A 22,195-nucleotide genomic window follows, 5' to 3' on the forward strand; every position below is an offset into this window, starting at 1 on the left:
TTAATTTTTATTTTCTGATAGAGCCCAAATTTGCTAAAAGACATGACAATTGATTTTCAGATATGATTTGTTGCCTGTATTGAGAAACTAATTCAGAATAAAATATATTCTTGATCAGAGATAATGGCCTTCCTTATAAACAAACATGCTAGGATAAGCCTTATACTCCTCTGAAGTGACCTGGGAGAACCAGAGTTTTAGTCTTGCCATTCAGTGGTGGGTTGAAGCAGTTTGCCTAAAAAATCTAGGTACTGAATTTTGTTTACTTTTTTTTTTTTTGGAGATCACAAATGCAAAAAATAAAACTTATATGTTATAAATAATCCGTAATATTTCTAGCATCTGCTGAAACACTGAATTATTTTTAACATTAAGTGTATCTTCAAGGCATAGTACCAGTTACAACCATAGTAAAAGGACTTAGTAGGCATTTCCTTGCAAATTTGGATATGGGCACCTATTGAAATTTTCTTGACATATGCTTGATTTTCATTTTCCTTAGAATGTGTTACTTTGCTGAAACCATATTCAAAGGCTAGGTCGATTGAGCCCCTGTAAAATACACTTGAAGGTTAAGTAACTACAGATCTCAGCTAATCCCATGTAATCTGCTGTTACTAAATGGCTGTTTGCATTCCTGGTGCACCAGTTTCTGAAGCTTAGGATTTGGTTTCTACTTTTTGTTCAAATAACCTTCAGAAGGAGCGATGCATCTCTCAGCATGTCTGTGCATTGTGCTTGTTAGCTTTTTGGAAAGAGGGAGCTGTTCATGTCCTTCACAGTGTACCTGCGATTATCATGGCAGAAATGACGGAACGGGATCAAGGTATGCTCCTCTCCTTGCTAGTGAGTGTGCTAATGATTCTAAGGAAAAGGACTTTAACTAGACAGCCTTATTTTGAAAGCAAATTCTGGACCAGGTATCAGAGGAGAGAAGGTTTAATTTACATAAGCTTTAACTTCCTTGTGTTAAAATCAGTTGCCCACTCCACTGTTTTCATTTTGAGCAGTTTAACTCTTAAAAGCCCCTCAAATTATTTGAGACCCTCAAACACATCGTATGTTACAAAAATATCCATTGCACTTGTGTTCATCACATGTCCCTTTCAGGAGGTCAAACCACTGAAATAAGTGTTTAGCTTGTTTATAGAAAATCTAAGAGGGAGGGCCAATCAGGAGGTACTGGACATGCCCAGATGATTTGCTTCCCTTCTTTCCCATTTCATTTTGAAGGTTATTCATGCCAACTGGATAGATTTTTTTAAAGTAGGAAGGAAGATCACAAGAGTGAAATTAGAGAGGCTCATAATTAGGATTTTTCATTTTAAAGTATTGGAGTTTACAAAGAGAAGTTTGAAAGACATGGATCAACCCTGTCTGTTGCAGATACTGGAGAGCCTCACAGAAGTTAGTCAGCCTCTGGGTTGTTTTAACATCTACCTGTAAAGTGAGAATAATTGCATACTTATAATTTATGTGAGTCCTTTGAGGTAGAAGTTAGATGCAAAACAACTTTTGTTAGCTAAACATGATAGAACTTGTTTTTTAAAAAGAGGATATTTAATAATAAAATCAGATTATTTTGTGACTTGGTTGAAGTGAACAGTGAGCCTCTTATAGAAAATAATTTGTTAAAAGAATCACCCAATTTGGGGGATCCCTGGGTGGCTCAGCGGTTTAGCGCCTGCCTTTGGCCCCAGGGCGCGATCCTGGAGTCCCGGGATCGAGTCCCGCGTCGGGCTCCCGGCATGGAGCCTGCTTCTCCCTCCTCCTGTGTCTCTGCCTCTCTCTCTCTCTCTCTCTCTCTCTATGTCTATCATAAATAAATAAATCTTTAAAAAAAAAGGAATCACCCAATTTATGTCTTACAACTTTAAACAAATAAATAATAACAATTAAAATATATCTTTGAGTAGTTTGTCTTGTTATTGTATGAACTTTACTTAACCAGCTCTTGGTATCTTTTTTGACTATCCACTAGGTTATTTAAGACAAAGAGAACAATGTAATAATAAAGACCTACTTGGCAAAAGTATGAAGCAGTTAATGACTCAGGGCAGGGTACTTTTAAGAAAATAGTCACAGAAAATTTTTTTTTTCATAGGGATGGCCCCATTATTGATGGATTTTATAAAAACCATAGCATATTATGCCTGGCAAGGACTCTAGAAAAAAAAATCTAATTTGACTGCTGTCATTTTATAGACAAAGAAACATAACCACAAAGAGACTAAATGACTTGTCCAAGCTCACAACACTGAGCTGATGTAGAGACTGGCTGATAAAGATGCTAGGTCTTTCAGCTTTCTATGTAGGCTTTCTTCTATTACACTGGAATGTTGAGTAGAAACCAGATCATTCTAGCATAAAGTAGCACTGGAATTTGTAATACAGAATCGAGATGAAGAATCAGAGGTGTTCCTAGAGAATTCTAATGATTCCATAAGGCCTTCTCCTAAAGTTACAAAAAGGAGATGACCCTGTCAGTATACTCCAGCTTTATGCTATCTACTTCTCTTCACATTATACGCTGGCTTTTAAAATGCACTGATTCAATGTCATGTGTTTTTACTGCATGGCTGTTTCATTGTTATTATGTATGACAAGTATAATGTATTATAGTTTAGACCATGCTTTGCAAAATTTTTATAGTCCATTTTCAGCAATCCAGTAGGGGTGAGTATATAAAGAGAGACAAATAAGTCTTTTTTCAGGTTAAAATGAATCTAAATTCTCTGGTTCTTCATACTTTACACCCACACATGGGACAGGCTTGTTTTTCAATGCCTGTTTTACACGTGCCACTAAAGCAAGATCACAATGTGACTTATTCAAGGTCACTTCAGTTAGTGAGCGTTAGGAGGTATAAATTCACAGTTTCTGGTTTGTTCCTTAGGCTGAAAGCAATGCACAGGTCACATTATTAAAAGAGAGTTCAACTTTAAGCATCTAGTGTGAACACTTGCTCTTTCTCCTCCCTCCCTCCTTCCCTTCCTTTCCTATTTCAAATTAAATTATCTTCTTAAAAAGGATCAATTCATAACTTCAACAAGAGATTTTTAAGAAATAGGCCATTTCCTAAAGAGGTTAAGAGTATGTACTTTGGAGTTGGACAGATGTGGGTTTGAAAGACGGCTGGGTAACCTACTAACTATGTGACCTTGGGCAGTTACCTCATGTTGGCGGGCCTCAATTATTTTCCCTGTAAAATGAGATTGATGATTAAATAGCTAACAGCCATTATTAAGTGCCTATAATGTGCCAGGATTGTATAAAATTTTACATCCATTTCAGTTAATCATCCTAACAGTGCCATATGGGAAAATGAAGTTGAAAGATTGGGGAAGTGGCTTTTCATGGCCACAGGGGAAGTGGCAGAGCTTAGATCTGAACCAAGATCAACCTGACTCCAGGGCTAGTGCTTTTACCTATTCCTCAATATCTACCTTATAGGCCTGTTGATGATTAAGTAAGGTAGGTGTGATGTGGTTGCACAGGCCTGGCACATAAAGAACTTCATCAGTATTAGGTTGAACCACGTGAAATTGCTGATATTTGCTCATTTTTAACCTACAAAAATGGCCATTTCATAGGATTCAACCTAGAAGAAGAAGATGATGATGATGAATTCCAATAGGTCAGTCAGGCTCAATGAATATTTTGTGAAAACCAGTAAGAAATGAAAAATGTTTCATTTTCCTGCATGTTTCAAGTATTATTTTTTCACCTGGGTCTTGGAAAGCGGGTTTCCTTCTATTGCTCTTGTGACACTAGGTCGGTGCTATGTAATGACCTGGATATGAATGAGGTCCCTATGAACTTCCCCGTGGACACTGTGAAGCTACGTATAGAGAAGACAGTCATCCGCAGAATCCCCGCAGAGGCCTTCTACTACCTGGTGGAGCTCCAATACCTCTGGGTGACTTACAATTCCGTGGCCAGCCTTGATGCCAGCAGCTTTTACAACCTAAAGCAGCTGCATGAGTTGCGCTTGGATGGAAATTCTCTGGTTGCTTTCCCTTGGGCATCTCTGTTGGACATGCCCCATCTGAGGACCCTGGATTTGCACAACAACAGAATAACCAGTGTGCCAAATGAGGTGGTCAGGTACCTGAAGAACCTTGCCTACTTGGATTTATCAAGCAACAGGCTAACCACACTACCACCAGATTTCCTGGAGAGCTGGTCCCACTTACTTACAACATCATTACGAAGCCTGGACCTTACACCACGAAGAATTATTCTTGGTAAGCTCAGAAGCCTTTGGGCTTCTCAGGTCCAGATATTTTGCTTTGTATGACTTCAGTTGTCCAGTCTTTTCATATTTATTTAATTTGGCTTCTTATTCTATACTTGCACTTTTGATGGGATAGAACTTTATCGGCTGACCTAAGTCGGTTGATCTGTTTACCCCATGTAAGATGAAATGGCTCTGTGTGTGCACTGGAGTAAGGGCAGCAGTGTGTGTGTGTGTGTGTGTGTGTGTGTGTGTGTGTGTGTGTTGGAGGAGGGAGGGAGATAGACTCATAAACTGAGAGACTAATGCTGATGTTAGAGAGCCTGGGGCTGAGTGATAAAATCTACCAACCTGCCCTGATTCTGTGAGCACATCAGTCAGTGCTTCATGCTCTGCCATAGCCAACCTGCTCTGTTCTCTTTTCAGCCATTCATTAGGCTTTTCAGGGGTGGAAGAGGGGCACTGGCATATTTATGGCCGTTTCATAGGGTTATGAAGTGGCAGTGGTTTTATTAGGGAGAATAGCTTCCAGATTTTTCTTAATCTAAAAAGAAATGATAAAGACAATCTTCTAATGCATTAGTTTAGATGTGATTTGTTTTGTAGACTTTGATCTTGACTTTCTGTGGGTATTTGTCTTGGCTTCTTAAAATGTAGACTCCTTCCAGTAAGTCTCTCTCTTCCTTTTTTTGTCTCTTCCCACAGTGTTTGCATGGTGCTCTGAACATGGCAAATGCCCAGTAAATGTGGTTGCCAGATGGAAATCAGTAGACCTTTCTCAGGGGTACCTGTGGGCAATGAGGCCTTTCATACTTTTGTGGCTCTGATCAATCAATCAATTTGATCTACTAAATTCTTGTTCACCCAATAAGGCTGTGTTGTGAGTTCACATGTTACAACCATTGTGGCCACCGAAGAGATTATATTTCTTAGGATGAAAGAACTGAGTGTTTGGCCAGTGAAATGATTTCTAAGCCTTTTGGTGTGAGAAGCAACTTGATGATAAATTTGTGCCATGAGTCCTTACTGACTAATGTCACATGCTCAAACATTTGCTGAAGTAAAGTATAAATGAAATAGAACTTTGAAAAAAATTTTTTTGCTAAAAAAGAAAATGCCATGGCAGCAGTTAAATGATTTTAGCATTGCTTTTGTTGAAATATAAATGTATTTTGGTGCTTATGAGACTAAAAGTACAAGTGATAAGAACCACATAGAAAGAGGAAAAATAATGTAATTTTTTATCATATACCTATTTTATGTTTGCCTACTGCTTATCTAGTGCTTCAGACATTTTTATTAGGGAAAAAAAGAAGTATTGTAGGGTGAGTTAGGGGAAAAACATTAATTTTTTTTAAAGATTTTATTTATTCATGGGACAGACACACACACACACACACACACACACACACACACACAGAGGCAGAGACACAGGCAGAGGGAGAAGCAGGCTTCATGTAGGGAGCCTGGCTGGGACTCGACCCCGGGTCTCCAGGCCCAGGCCCTGGACTGAAGGCGGCGATAAACTGCTGAGCCACCTGGGGTGCCCTCTATTAGTTTAATTTAATGATAGTTGTGGAGTCCTTCTTAATATGTACACCATGATAGACACCATGTAAACCTATAGTGTAATACTTATTTACTTTATTTTAGCCACTAATTTAGTCCTTATGATAATAGATAGAAAAGGTCTTAATTTATATATTGAGATTCTATTTCTCTACACATTTTTCTAAGTTGCTTTAGATCTATCAAAAGGTGATATATAGTAGGAAATAAAATCAAATTACTGAATTGTTATTAATAGCTTTCTAATGATTAGTCGCTATTATTGCTAATATCACTATAAAGAATTGATTTACACGACATTAATATTTTTCCATTGTGAGTTAAATTTGGATGAAACTTCAGGGATCAGTTGGAGAGGGTTATTGAAATTTCACTGTCCACAGAGATAAACAGCTTTATCTATGTTTTAGGGTTCAGTTTCTTCAAAAGCAGATTCTTTAAAGGGGTAATATGAAAATGCTTTTGGTATAACATTAAATTTAAAGAGCAGGGTGTTCAATGGTATATAATCATAATTATTTTAAAGTGTGCAAAGAAAAAGGCTGAAAAAAATATACTAGCTGGTTAACTGTCCTCTTTGGGTGTTGGGATGTCTTTTCAGTATTCTATATTTTGAAAATGTTCTGCATTGATCATGCATTGCTATTATAATAATAATGATAAAATCATGATAATAAATAACAGAGGATATTTTGAAACATGCCGAGATATATGCAGCAGCTGATCTTACCAAAGCCATGCCTGCTATGTAATGAAAGGGAAAAGAAATGCTCTCCTCTAAAGAAGACTGGCTCACATGTGTGAATCACACATAGAAAACTCAGTTTTTTCATCTGCAAAATGGAGGTGGGAGATCTCACTCTCTCTCATTCACAGGATTGTAATGAGAATATTATGAGATATTTTATGTAGCAGTTCTTTAGAATATGAGGTGAACAGTCTCTGAGGTTATGATTTTAGATCAACAATAATCCATAGCAGCTGTGACTGAGATGGGAGTGTCTTATAAAGAAAAACTCCTCTATTTTGGCTTTTTCTGTTACTTTAATTGAGTCTTCCAATTTTGTCATTAAAATATGGTCATGAAAACCAGTTCTAGGCTTTTCTAGAACTCAGTGTTTAACTGTAGCAATTGTATCTTTCTAGGTGCCCTGTAAAATTTACTTTTCTATTATTATAGTGGAATATATTGTGCTTTTAATTGTTAGTGTCCTGTGTTTATTATTGTTAGCAGATGAAACTTCTGTTTGTAACAATAATAGTAATAGCTAATATTAATAGAGTGCTTACTCAGGGCCAAAACTATTTCTTATACTTTATATATATAACTTCTTTCAGTCTTATGTTAACCCTGTACTGTTTCACCCCATTTTTTTAAAAGATTTTATTTATTTATTCATGAGAGACACACAGACAGAGGCAGAGACATAGGCAGAGGGAGAAGCAGGTTCCCTGTGGGGAGCCTGATACAGGACTTGATCCCAGGACCCTGAGCCAAAGGCAGATGCTCAACCACTGAGCCACCAGGTAACCCCCACCCTCATTTTATAGAAGAAGAATTGAATCACATATTCAGCCACATGCCCAAATTTACTCATCAGACAGTGATGGAGCTAGGCATGAATACAGTTGTTTGGCTCCAGAGCCCAGGGTATTCCCCACTCCTTTGTAATGTAAGGTATTGTATGTAATAATACCAGAGTTCTTTTTCTTATATATGTATTATTGATCTTTTTAAATCATGTATTTATTTTTAAAAAAATTAGGAAGAGACCTTTCCATTACTCCTCTTTTCTACATGAGTAAAAATATCAACTTCATAAAATTGTCCTCTAATGTATCATAAAAACATTGTATACTCCCACTAGTGTCCTGCAAATAAACATTTAAATGAACTGTGAAACTACATTGGATTTTCTATTTGTAATACAGGTAAATTTCCATGCCCTCTTTCTCGGGAATAAAGATACATTTACACAGGCAGACTCTGTAAGGACCAACACTCTTTGTCTTGGAAAAAGCTTGCAGTAGGAGAGGGCATAGAATGCTTTTTTGGGTGCTTTTTATTGGTACTCAAATCTTCTCAATTGCAAACATGTCTTTTTTTTCCCATTCAAAATAAAGTTTACCTGGAAGGCAGTGGCCACACGAGTATTCCCACAAAATTTTCTAAAATGGCATTAATTTAATTCAACAAACACTCCTCAATCCCTGTTGATATGCTTGTTCTTTTCTAGCCACAGAGGAGATAAAACCACAAACTAGGGTTAACTCCTTACCAGGTGCTCTTCTGAGGACTCCCTAGCAGTATCTCAGCCAGGACAATGCCAGTAAGTGGGTTGTAATTATTACCTGCTTTTTACAGCTGGTGCAGAGGCAGAGTCAAGCTTCAAGTTCAGTCCATCTCCAGAGATATCATTCTTTTGTTTTTTAAGCCTTTTCTTAATTGAGAAGTTGAGGTATAATTTGCACATCATGTATCTTAAGTGTACAGCTTAGTAAGTGATGGCAAATGAATACCCCCATGAAATCCACATCCTCATTCAGATATAGAATAATTTCTTGTAAAAATTTTTTATTTAAATTCAATTAATTAACATAAAATGTATTATTGATTTCAGAGGTAGAAGTCAGTGACTCATCATCAGTCTTATATAACACCCAGTGCTCATTATATCGCATGCCCACCTTAAAGTCCATCACTCAAATACCTCATCCCCCCTCTTAACTCCCCTCAAGCAACCCTCAGTTTGTTTCCTATAGTTAGGAGTCTCTTGTGGTTTGTCTCCTTCTCTGATTTTTGTCTTGTTTTATTTTTTCCTCTCTTCCCCTATGATCCTCTGTTTTGTTTCTTAAATACCACTTATGGGTGAGATCATACGATAATTGTCTTTCTCTGATTGACTTCGCTGAGTTTAATACTCTCTAGTTCCATCCATATCATCGCACATGGCAAGATTTCATTTTTTTATGGCTGAGTAATATTCTATTGTATATATACATATATACACCACATTTTCTTTATCCATTCTTCTGTTGATGGACATCTGGGCTCTTTGGCTGTTTGGCTGTTTTGGACATTGCTACTATAAACATTGGGGTCCAAGGATATGGAATAATTTCATCACACTGGAAAGTTAACCTATACCTCTTCTCCTCCACTTCAAGCAACCACTGTTTTTATTTAATCACAATAGGTTAATTTTGTCTGCCCTAGAATTTTATTTAAATAAAATCATGTAAGATGTACCTTTGTGTCTAGCTTCTTTCATTTAGCATTATTATTTTTTTTAAGATTTTATTTATTTATTCATGAGAGACACACAGAAAGGCAGAAGAATAGGCAGAGGGAGAAGCAGGCTCCCTATGGTGAGCCCAATGTGGGACTTGATCCCAGGACCTTGGGATCGTGCCCTAAACCAAAGGCAGACGCTCAACCACTGAGCCACGCAAGCGTCCCTGGCATTATTGTTTTTGAGATAACTGCATGTCATTGCATGTATGGGTAGTTCCTTCTGCTGAGTCATATTCAGTTTTATGAATATATAAATTGTTCATCCTTCCTCCTATTTTTTGGAAACATAGGGTGTAACCAGTCTTCAGCTATTATGAAGTAAGCTGCTATTAACATTCTTGTGCAGAATGTTAAGCCTTTTGTCAATTATATGTGCTATTAATATTTTCTCTAAATCTGTGATTTATTTATTCATTTTCTTCATGTTGTCTTTGGTAAGAAAGTTTTAAATTTTAAAGACATTTAATTTATCAGTTTTTTTTCATTTATAGTTAGTGCTTTGTGTGTCTCATCTAAGAAATATTTGCCTACCTACAGGTCACAGAGATATTCTATTTTCCTTATAGTTTTAACTTTTATATTTTATTTCTGGCTTTATAATTCTTAGCTTTTATGCTTATGACTGTGGCCTATCTCAAAATAGTTTTTGAGTATAGTGTGAAGTAGCGGTTGAGCTTTTTTCCAAACAGATGTCCAGTTGTTCCAGGACCATTTGTTGAAAAGAGTTTACTTTCCTCCTTGGATTGTTAAATGCCACTGCCACCACAAAACTGATTAAGGTATGGTTTTTGCTTTCAAGAACTTATGGTCTGCAGAATTACTTTTGTACAGGAATTTATTGCTGACTCTGCATGAAAAAATAGCACATTTAATTCAACTGCTGTGATGCATGGAAAACATTGTCCTTTTAGAGAAGGAATAAGGCAAAGTTGATTTGTTCCTATCCAAGAATAGTTATATAAACTAAATTAATTAGTGCAAATTACTGTGATTGTGATTGGTGTGCTACCCTGAAGGAATGCAGTACAAAAATAAGTTTAACTTTAGGGAGTTCTTGTACCTTTGTCCTCAAATTGGGAGAAAAAAACACTTGATGAATGGGTCAGCACTCAGGTCACTATTATTATTCAGGTTTTAAAAGTTGTGCTTTTGACCTTGATGTTTCAAGGCTAGAATAAACATTATATTTTTGAAGGGTTTAAAAATATTCTCCTGTTCTATATAACTTTTAGACATAACCAGTTGGATTAATTTTTAAAAGAATTTTGTTTCAGGGGTGCTGGGTGGCTCAATCAATTAAGTGTCCAACTCTTGATTTCGGCTCAGGTCATGATCTCAGGGTTGTGAGATGGAGCCCCTGCATTGGCTTCCACACTCAGTGGGAAATCTACTTGAGATTCTCTCTTTCCCTCTGTCCCTTTCCCCACTTACACTCACATGTGCATATACTCTCTCTCCTTCAAATAAATAAATCTTCAAAAAAATTTATTGTTTCACCACTAACAAATTTTTATGCCAGTTTCAAAGCATGTATAAAGCTGTTAATGTTATAGAAATGTCCTAGGTAGACATTTGTGCTCCAGACATCATTGCTCTAACATGTGTTCATAGATGACAGCACTTATAGCTGCCACCTATGGCTCTAGATGTTTTTAGGTGATGAAATGAGTTATGGTGGAAGGAATATTAGATTAAGAGTCTGAGATATCTGGGACTTACTCAGGACTCTAAGCTACTTACAGAATCAAGGCAGTAATCTCTTTGTGCTTTAGTGTCCTCTAATGTGATACTCAAAAAATCATACTAGCTTCCTGAGGTCAGTATAAGACATAGAGAGCTTGAGAATGAAAGCTTTAAAATCAGGATATTTAAAATCAGGTTCAAATCCTGACTATATACAGTTGTGTGACCACAGGCAAATCCCTCAACATCTGTGAGTGTTGGCATTCTCTTTACGATGAGGATGATACTAATATTATCCACCTCATGCTATTGTCAGAATTGAGGTAGACAAATCCTTTAGCATGCTTAGCACTGTTGGAAGATAATTTTTCATAGTCTCTCCCATTTCTGCATGTCTTGTGAGCAGAGGCAGCCACTGATTGCCTTTTGTTCTGAACTGTCTTTTTAAGGATGTTTGTGTAGAGAACTGCTTTGGAAGGTAAAGATATGTCTCCCTCCAGAGAAAGTGTAGGCAGGTTTACTGACCAGTATAACAAAGATTATGTCTTCCTCCAGAGCCATAAGCTATCCTCCACTTCTAACCAGGAGTCTGTGTCTTCTGCCAACTGGGAAGTATTGGTCACCCTAAAGTAGGCTAAAACTCAGACCATTTACAATTCTTGACAAGTACAGTATTTGCCACCTAAGAAGCAATCGATAACTGCCAACTTGTTCTATTATTATTTTATAAAGCAAAAATCTAGTATAACAAGTGTTTTGAGAGCATAAAGTTTTTTCCACATTATTAATTATTACATGACAGAATGAATTTGATGTTTGCTGGCAAGTTGGATATTAGAGACTGGCCATAGATTCATAGGACTAAATGTAGGAGGAAGAAATTCAAGGTAATTCACCCATGGAAGAAATGAAATTTCTAAGATGGAAAGTACTGGCAGAAAAATATGAACCAATCATGAAATACTATTAAAATAAAAATAGACATAAATAGAAATTTATATTAAAAATAGATGTAAATAGACATAAATAGAATTTACGAATGAACAGTTAAATCTTCCAACATGGTTGGAATTTTTTAAAATTGCAGTTCTGTCTTTTCTCTTTCTGAATCAATGTATAATCTACTCCATTAGTAAAAAGCCACAGCCACGAAACTTTTTAAGATAAATCCCTTGCAACCCTAGGCTTTATGTGAGGTTGCTGTGGGACATGACCCCTAACATCCTTAGAGAGACTTTTGTCTGCCAGAGGCTTTGAAGCACTATCTTAGATCTTTCTGGGATCTTGGCAAATGATGTTATAGTTTCACCCTCCCTGGATTTGATCTTTGTGCTGAAGCCCTTCCTAGTTTGAGAACTTTGGAGAGGCTGGGGGTGAGAAGCAGTTTTATTACTGAACCCAGCAAGCCTTGGTCCTTTTCTATTTAACAGTTCTTCACTTAGCTGCTGTAAGTCCTTTCCATTTTATCATGTGCAGCAAGAAAACGCCAGGTAGCACTTTAAGCTCTCGATCTGGAAATATCCTTAGCGAGAACATTCGTTTCATTGAGGGCACTTTATACTTTTCACGTGACAGTGTTTCTAAACTCTCTGCCACTCCCTAAAGGGGTCTGTTTTTAGGGAGAGGGTACAGATACTTGCCTGTCCAAGAGGCTGTGATGTCAACTGAAGTCCACAGAATAACCTTTATCAACCTTTTCCTTCCTTCTGGTTTAGGTCTGCAAGACAACCCTTGGTTCTGTGACTGTCACATTTCCAAAATGATCGAGTTGTCAAAAGTTGCTGACCCTTCTATAGTGCTTCTTGATCCACTGATGATTTGTAGCGAACCTGAGCGCCTGACAGGGATTTTGTTTCAGCGGGCTGAGTTGGAGCAGTGTCTGAAGCCATCAGTCATGACCTCGGCCACCCAGATCACATCTGCTCTGGGTAGTAACGTTCTGCTGCGGTGTGATGCTACTGGCTACCCTACCCCACAGCTCACGTGGACCAGATCTGACAGCTCACCAGTTAATTATACAGGTATTTTCTTAATTCAGGCCTAAAAAAACAAGTAGTTCCCAAAGATCTGAATTTAATTTCATGTTTTTGTGTGATTTGAAATTGGCTAGTTAATTCTTTTTATTTTTTAGATTTATTTTTTTACTTTAGAAAGAGAAAGAGCAGAAAGAGGAACAGAGGGAAAGGAAGAGAGAGTATCCCAACCAGACTTCCTACTGAGTGCAGAGCCTGATCCTGAGATCACAACCTGAGCCAGAACCAAGAGTAGGGAGCTCAACTAACTGAACCACCCAGGTGCTCCTGAAATTGGCTAGTTAATTCTAATAAAATATGCCAAGATTGTTTGGTGAAAGGAATTTGAAAGATTCATTTGCTTGGTTAATATTTTCCTTAGCTTATCTAACTACATAGACAATCTGATTTCTTTTATTGATAGAAAACAACATGATCCAGTGGACGGATGATTGTAAATAAGGCTCTTGGTCTTGCTGCATAATCTTGGATATGGCTCACTTTAAAATGGATAACTATTACAGTATTCTTAGAAAAGATTTTCATACAAGTTTCTCATTTTTGAATAATTATTTAAATAATAAATTACATGCAAACCTTATTATGAAGCAAAAGGATAATTTTTAGAAATACAGGTTTCATCGACTTTTTAGATCCTACTATGACCAACTCAATGCTTTGGCCTTAGTTTCAATAGTGATATTCCTTTTTTTTTTTTTTTAAGATTTTATTTGTTTATTCATGAGACACACAGAGACAGAGAGAGGCAGAGACAAAGTCAGAGGGAGAAGCAGGTTCCATGCAGGGAGCCCGAAGGGGGACTTGATCCCAGGACCCCGGGATCACTCCCTGAGCCAAAGACAGATGCTCAATTGCTGAGATACCCAGGCATCACTCAATAGTGATTTTCTGATGAATTAAAGTGATATATTTAAAAAAAAACCTCATTAAAATTAAATGTAAATCAAAGTAAAAGTAATGAAACCTGATGGAATAAGAAATACTCAAGGCCTAATATTCTTACAAATAGTAGATGGCCCACAGTTTGAGGCAGTAAGTTAAATTCTGGGATACTAGGATACTGCTTAGGACATTATTATTCTTCAGAAAGCTTAAAAAATCAAGACAGAGGGCAGCCCAGGTGGCTCAGCGGTTTAGTGCCGCCTTCAGCCCAGGGCCTGATCCTGGAGACCCGGGATCGAGTCCCACATCAGGCTTCCTGCATGGAGCCTGCTTCTCCCTCTGCCTGTGTCTCTGCCTCTCTCTCTCTGTCTCTCATGAATAAATACATAAAAAAAAAAAAAAATCAAGACAGAATGGTAAAATGTTAGATTTAGTGTTTAGGAAAGTAAAATTCCAATTCTGCAAAAACTATATATTATTCTACAAATAAAGGAACCCATGGTTTACTAATTTATTTAGATTAAATATAAAATGAAAGACTAAGAATACTAATTATGACTTTTCTATGCCAGAAAATGATCTGCTATGCCATCTGGCTATGTAAATAGATAGCATTTTATTACAATGATAAAATTTTTTGGGAAATCTTTAAGATTTTATAATAACCATTTCATAGGACCATAGTGAATTAAAATTAGAGAGCATTGGTCAGGCAACTTTGTCTTATCCCCTTATTTAAAAAATATGGAAACAGAGGCCTAAAGATGCTAATTGTCTTGTCTGAAATCACATACTAATAAGTGGACAAACGTTTACTAAAACCAAGTCTACCAATTCATAGCAGTGTGTCTTTTTAAAATACCATTCCCCATACAGACCTCACGGTACTTGGCATGTCCTAGACCTTCATGTAGACAGTGTACAGAACTATGACCTGCCATCAGAGACTTGCAGTGGGCCATTTCCCTCCCTTGATTTATGCAAAAGGGATGCATGTAGATCCAGGTCAGTTAGCATGTTGCTTGAGTTTCTCCTTTTTTTCCCCTCACAGAGTATTTTTCTTAAATAAATATTTTTTAAAAATTTATTTATTTATTTATTTATTTATTTATTTATTTATTTATTTTTCTTACAGTAATTCAGGAATCTCCAGGGGAAGGAGTCAGATGGTCCATAATAAGCTTGACTGGTATTTCTTACAAGGATGCTGGGGATTACAAATGTAAGGCCAAAAATTTGGCTGGAATGTCAGAAGCTATGGTTACTGTGACAGTGGTTGGTGTTGTCACAACCACCATATCATCAGAGACCTCTGAAAGAACTGGAGATCACCCTGAGGAAGAAGTCCAGCCAAGATCCAGATCTACATCCCCGCCTGGTTCATTGTCATCTTCTTGGCCTTCCTCCTCCCCTGCTTCTTCCATTTTTCTTTCTAATTCTACTTCATCTCCTCCCCCCTCTGCTTTCTTCTCCTTATCTCCTTTCCTCTCCTCTATTGTTTCTTCAACCACAGCTAGAAACACTGGAATTTCAACAAGCCCCACCATGGCCAGCCAGCAGTCACTCCAGCTCCACCCAGATGGGAAAAGAAATTTAAAGGTGGAGTTGGGTGGAAGTCAGCTTCCTTCAGGTAGTGCAAGTAGAAAAGAAGAGTTGGCATTGTTGGATGAAGCAACGCCAGTGGAAACAAATACCACAATAGAGAATCTCAGGGTAGTTGGTGAGACTGAAGAGAGTGTCACATTGATGTGGAACACTGTCAACACCACACAAAAGTCTGAGATGACAGTGTTGTACTCCAAGTATGGTGAAAAGGACCTGCTGCTGCTGAATGCTGACTCCAGCAAGAACCAAGTAACCATAGATGGCTTGGAGCCTGGTAGGCAATATATAGCATGTGTCTGTCCAAAAGGAATACCTCCCCAGAAAGACCAATGTATTACCTTTTCTACTGACAGAGTTGAAAAGGAAGGTGATTCTCAAGTGTCTTTCCTTGTTGTGGTGAGCGGTACCGCCTGTGTTGTTGTCTTGCCATTGATATTTTTCCTGTTGTACAAAGTTTGCAAACTGCAATGTAGGTCAGAATCTTTCTGGGAAGATGACTTGGCAAAAGAAACTTATATCCAATTTGAAACCCTGTCCCCCAGGTCTCAAAGTGTAGGGGAGCTTTGGACGCGAAGGCACAGAGATGATTCAGAAAAATTGCTGCTTTGTTCTAGGTCAAGTGTAGAGTCTCAGATGACTTTTAAAAATGAAGGTTTGAGATCAGAGTATTATTGCTAAGATTTTACACATGAACCCCACAAAATTTCTTCCATGCAACTAAGGATTGAGGATATAGTCGGCCTTCTGTTTGGATGACCTTTTGTTCAGGTGTGGTTTTCTTTTTTTCTTTTCTTTTTTTTTTAGATACCATGTGAGGGGCACCTGGTTTCCTCAGTCAGTAGAGCCTACAACTTTTGATCTTGGAGTTGTAAGTTTAAGTTCAAGCCCCAATTGGATGTAGAGATTACATAAAAACTACCATGTCATTTCTGAATCAAACAAACAAATAGTCTTGATTTTTGTTGTGTGGAAGATATCCATAGAAATAGTTTTTAGGATAGTGCTTGATAAATTAATAGTATGTTTTAGGGTAGTGTTTTAGTTTTTCAAAATAAATTCATGTGAGAATAGTTATAAAAAAGTGAAGTCTGAATTTTAAAAAGAGTTTCTAAGAAGTGAAGAAAGATTAGTATAACCAGCTAAGCCTTGATGTTCATTCATGTTTGAAGTGCTTTATGACATTTGCTATGGGTATTTACTGTCATTGCCTAGTGGGCAAGAGTGAGAAAGTACAGAATTTTTCATTCACTAAGGTTAAATCCAACCCAGTGGAGAGGGAGGGCTCCAACTCTTGGTACCATTATGCATTACAAGACTGTATGGTTGATTAATATTGCAAGAAAAAAAATTTTTTATCCTTAGAAATATAGATACTAGCAAAAAAGTTTAAAAAGAGGATCCTGAAAATAGTAAGGCCATTTCTAAAAATAGTAACCATTGCATCCTAATACATTTGCCAACAGACTATATGGATCTTTTTTTAAAAAAATGTTAAAAATTTTTTTAATTTAAAAAATTTAAATTTTGAAAAAAATTTTGAAACAATCTCTTTAATATTGTGATATTTACTTTTCTCTTCTGCTCTGTTTCTCCTTCTCTCTCTCCCCTTTCCTTCCTTCATTTCTTTTTTTTCTCTTCTGCTTTGTCAGGAGATATTCAGGTAGCCATAGGACCACAGCTAAACTGTTTGTCTTTTGCCACGTTATATTTTGATTTCCTGGCTAAAGGGAAGAACTTTGAGTCTTTTTTAGATCTGAAAAAGATGTTTTAGGATTTTTTTGGTCAAATTTTCTATAAAAAACAGAGAAATTGAACTGGAGTGGACATAGATAGGAAAGGGGATTCATACATAAAATTTAGGTTTTTAAAAGAAAAGTTTATCACCACCTTTACTAAAGATTATATTCTCTTTACATTGGAGATTCTGGACTACAGAACAGATTTATAAAGGTGTGTCAGGAGTCCTGAAATACTCTGAATAGCAAGTTCTAAGAAATCCTAAATTTTACATAAGCAATAGATTGACTTCAATGTTACACATTGTGGAAATTATAATACAAGCAACTGGACAATGAAAAATCATTCATTCCAAATGGCTGTTAATTAAATTCTAGTTTAGACATATTCTGAGTATTAGAAGGAGACCAGCATGGATGGATGGCCTGTCTAGAACTCCCAAATGTCCCTTTCTTGTATAATTTCCTCTCCTCTTTCCTTTCCACCCTGTTTGTCCTTGGTGCTTTCATCACTGAGTGCATTTCTAATCATCTAATAGTTTTAAGTTCAGTATTCATTGTTAAGATGTGTTAGAAAAATATTTTTTACAAACAATTTTGTGCCTAGCTTCAAATTCTGTTGGGTCAACTTAAAAGATCACAAAAACTCACATTTCTTTACTCTAAAGACATCGTGGAATTCACTGCTACATTTAAAAGGTTCATATAGGGGTATCTGGGTGACTCAGTGGTTGAGTGTGCCCTCGGCTTAGGTCAAGTCTTGCATCAGGCTCTCTGCAGGGAAACTACTTCTCCCTCTGCTTATGTCTCTGCCTCCCTCTCTATGTCTCTCATGAATACATAAATAAAATCTTTTTAAAAAAATTAAAGGTTCATATAAACAGGCTGCCAAAATACTACCACATTAGAAATAATGACTATAGGAAAAGGTCACAGACCTTACCTGAGGTAAGTGGCACCCAAGTTGTACAAAGGCAGGTTATTTGTTAAGAAAGGAGACTTGGCCCACCCTGATGAGGTAAATTACAGACTGCCCTCATAAGGAAATCAAGTGAGGCCTGCACTTAATTTTGACCAATGAGGAAAATCTAGCTGTGGGTATGGGCGGGAGAAAGCACTTCTGTCGTCTTGAACTTGGTCTTGGCCCATGAAGTGAGTCCTAAGTAATGTGTTGCTAATTGTGAAAGAACTGAAATAGTAAATTAGCTACTCTCTAAAAATACACATATTTGTATGTTGACAAGGTTATTCTGATGATATCATTGCTCTTACATTCTTACAAGTATACTTTCCTGAGTGGAAGAAAAAGGTTGAGCATTGTGGAATTCTAGATCATCAATAGCCTATTTATCAATGTCACCATAAGCATTGTAGAGAGCAATAATAATTGATATATAGCCAATATATGTGACAATTAAATATGATTACAGTGTTTTACTCTCAGACAAGATATATTTGAATTTGTAAAACTTGGGTAAATGCTGAGGGTGTGTCACATATGAGACTATCATAAATGATGTGTTCTGACATAAAAAATGTTGAGAACTGCACTTATGATTGCTACAAAAGAGAACCCTGGACTTTAGAGTCAGACAAGTGCTCTGGACTTTGGGGAAACTTTTACAAAATGTTCAAAGACAAAAAATTTTGACCCACAGACTTGAGTCTCAAAAACGGATTATGGTTAACAAAGGGAGATTTTAAAAACCCAAAAACTTTTAAGTGAATAATTGTGGATTTATTTATTTATTTATTTATTTATTTATTTATTTATTTATTTATGATTTTATTTATTTATTCATGAGTGACACACAGAGAGAGGCAGAGACACAGGCAGAGGGAGCAGGCTCCCCGTGGGGAGCCCAGTGCAGGACTTGATCCCAGGACCCCAGGGATCACGACCTGAGCCAAAGGCAGATGCTCAACCACTGAGCCACCCAGGTGCCAATTGTGAAATAATTTAAATAAAAAAGGAGACAACTCAGGAAAGTTGAATGGCTGTCTACTAATCTGAATATTTAAATAATACATGAAGAAGATATAAAGAAGGAAGAATAACCAAAGATGAAGGTAGAGGTGTAGCAAATCTATTATGAAAGTGTTATAAACTAAAGCCCCCAATAAACTGAGCATTGAAATTATGGTAAAGTTGACCAGAAGGAACTGTAAGGGTTTTGTTGTTGTTAAAAAGAAAAAGGAAATAATAAGTCTACTGTTTAGAGACGATAAGAAAAAGTTTATCAAAGAAGTAGCAGAATCATTCAACTCCTATTTTTTCTCCTCTTTTCTAAACGGGTTTTTAAACTGAATATGGAGAAGCAGCTATGAAAAGTGAAAAATTTCAAGATAGATAAGGGATTAGTAAATTAACTCCAAGATATTTTAAAGAGACCAGATAAATTACCAGGGTGGTAATAGAATTTTCAGCCATAATCTCAGAGCTACTGTTTAGTAGTCTTTGAAAAGTCATGACAAATAGGAGAGATACCATAGACCACAAATGACTAACTTTCATTTTTATTTTTGAAAGGGAGAATAGGGTAGGTTCTGGAAATTATAGGCAGCTTGATATATGCATGAGGAATTGACAACAGATTGATAAAAGGCTTGTTTTTGAGCATGCAGAAATGAATGTTATGGTCATTAGCAGCCAACAAATGCCAACTAAGGAGAAGCTTTAATAAACCAGTATGGCTTATTTTTTATGAGCTTACTGGGCAGATAGATCAAAGGACTGCTTGAAAATCAAACAGTAGCTAGCTATTGTTATTTGTCTTGCCTTAATGGAGTAATAAGTGTTGTTTCCTCTCAAGAATGTCTAGTAATGGCTTTAAATAACACAAGAAAGTGTTTGTTAGGGTACCTTTTCTCTATTTAGCATTTTTGTAAATGACTAGATGAACATAGACTTCTCAACTCTGCAGAGGACATGAAAATAGACAGCGTATCTTATGTTGGTGCTTCTCAAATTTTCCACAGACTATTCCTAATGGAAGGGGAAAGTAAACATGTACATCTGAGAAACCAGGGCAATTATCCTAGCGGGCTGCCAAAAGAGAGACATTTCTCTGAATTATTTTGTCTTAATTAAAAACCATGTGACTTTCCACTCTATTTCAAGATTTTTAAAAATATAAATCTGTCTAATCAATTTCTTTTCTCTTTCTCCTCCTCTTCTTCCTCCTCCTCCTCCTCCTCTTCTTCTTCTTCTTCTTCTTCTTCTTCTTCTTCTTCTTCTTCTTCTTCTTCTTCTTCTTTTTTTTCTTCTTCTTCTTTGTAAAAATTGACATCCCTGTGCCTTTGAATACTTTGGCACATATTCCCCAGAGGTGCTCTGCTTATCTTCATCCAAGTCAATCATAAAAACCTCAAATAGAATAGGGTAAAAAACCAGAGAACTATCACTCTATTAGAGGCTATTTCATTCTGAATAAAGCCATCAATGAATGCATTTATATGATAAATAAGACACTAAATCTTGAAAAGGATCTTAATAAGATGGCATATTAACAGAATTAAATCTAACAGAAATAAATATAAAATTTTGCATTTAAATTAGTACAGATATCGGTCAGTTTTCAAGTGATAAAAAAATCCATGACTTATGATTTTTAATTTAGATTTAGAATGATTCCAATCATCCTAAGAACCAACAGAGTTATGTAATTGCTAAGTATAGTAGCATTAAATTACTTTAATATAAGCAGTAGTTAGATCAAGAAAAGTAACAGTCTCTCCATGCTCTGCATTAATAAACCATTTTTTACAGGAGCAAATTTAATTTTGGGTGCCAAACTTAACAGGGACCTCGATAAACTATGGAGTATCCATAGGAAGAAAACAGACTACCAAGCATCTAGAAATTTTATCATGCAAGAAAGGGTTAAAACCTAGAGCACAGACTGTGAAGAGACCAGACTAGCTTAGTGCAGCACATGGCACTAAATGTTGTCCTGCAACATGGTGCTGAGTAGCATCTGCTTAGGTTGTTAAAATGGAGGCTACTGGGTTCTGCAGGTAGAAATTTGGATTTAGCAGCCTGGGGCTTTGGAAGCTGCATTTTGACACTCAACCCAGGGGAATGATGCAGGTGAGGCAAAGCCTCTGAGAAACACTGTTCTATGCAATGGATATGGAAGCAGTATTGGAATTACAAAAAAGCAGGGTGGCTCCACATTAAAACAAAACAAAACAAAACAAAAAAAACCCAATAATCTTTCTTGGTAACAACCGGAGTTAGAAAACAGCATAGAAAAGCATACTGCAATAATATTACCCAGGACATTCATGGATATTCCAGGAGTCAGAGATGATACAGAAGGGACACTGAAGGACACAGTAGATTAAAAGTTCTCTAGTCAATCATTTGGACTATAGCAGAGAGAAAGAAAAATTAATAAAAGTATATTCATTGGATTTAGTGGAAAGAAAATGCTAATATTTGTATTTATGAGTAGCCACCTTTTTGTTCAATTTGTAATAAAATTGATTTTTATACAAACATCTGCCTCTTGATTGTTTAAACAGTGCATATGTTGATGCTGTTTTCCTTTTATGCAATTAATTTCAACTAAGTGGTTGGATGAAAGAGTTATAATTTTTTTTCTCTTTGGCATAGAATGTAACACTGATGATTTATTTCTTAATTATTCATGGGAAACCCACACACACAATGTTTAATGTATTATTTTGGTACAATTTATAAGCACAATTCAGTCCTTAAGCAGCAATTTTTGAGAATACCATGAGCTACAAATTGCCTGCAAAAGAAATAAACATCAAATTCCAATGAATGTCCTGCCATTGCTGCAAACGGGTGAGTCCAGAGAGCAGCAGAAGGAAATGTTAAAGGCCTGCAAGAAAGAAGACAGTCGAGAGTATATATGAAGCAAAGACAAAATCACCAGATAACAAAAAGCAAGTATATGGGCCTCGTGTCTGAGACTTGATCATTCTAGCATGAGCTACAGGAAAGAAGCGTGAAAGTGAGTGGGACCAGAGTTGGAAGGCTTGGAAAAGCATTGCTTGTAGGTGAGAAGGAGCTGGAGCACAGTGGTACTCATCAAAGACATGGGATTAAAAGAAAAGAAAGAAGCAAGAGAGGGAAAATTAAAGCAAATGCACTGACATTGATCATTTAATACATTTAATTGTA

The 22,195-nt window shown here is 36.6% G+C and overlaps 1 protein-coding gene across 1 annotated transcript; it reads left to right on the forward strand.

The window, feature by feature from the left end:
- Window positions 1-705: 705 nt before the first annotated feature.
- Window positions 706-21,541, forward strand: LRIT3 (leucine rich repeat, Ig-like and transmembrane domains 3). The gene is made up of 4 exons (XM_025465913.3): window positions 706-826; window positions 3,775-4,247; window positions 12,500-12,805; window positions 14,835-21,541. Exons 1-4 carry the CDS (start codon window positions 708-710, stop codon window positions 15,980-15,982), a joined length of 2,046 nt encoding a protein of 681 aa, XP_025321698.1. The 5' UTR covers window positions 706-707; the 3' UTR covers window positions 15,983-21,541.
- Window positions 21,542-22,195: the final 654 nt, after the last annotated feature.

The sequence above is a fragment of the Canis lupus genome, chromosome 32 (assembly GCF_003254725.2).
Source record: "Canis lupus dingo isolate Sandy chromosome 32, ASM325472v2, whole genome shotgun sequence".
NCBI lineage: Eukaryota > Metazoa > Chordata > Mammalia > Carnivora > Canidae > Canis > Canis lupus.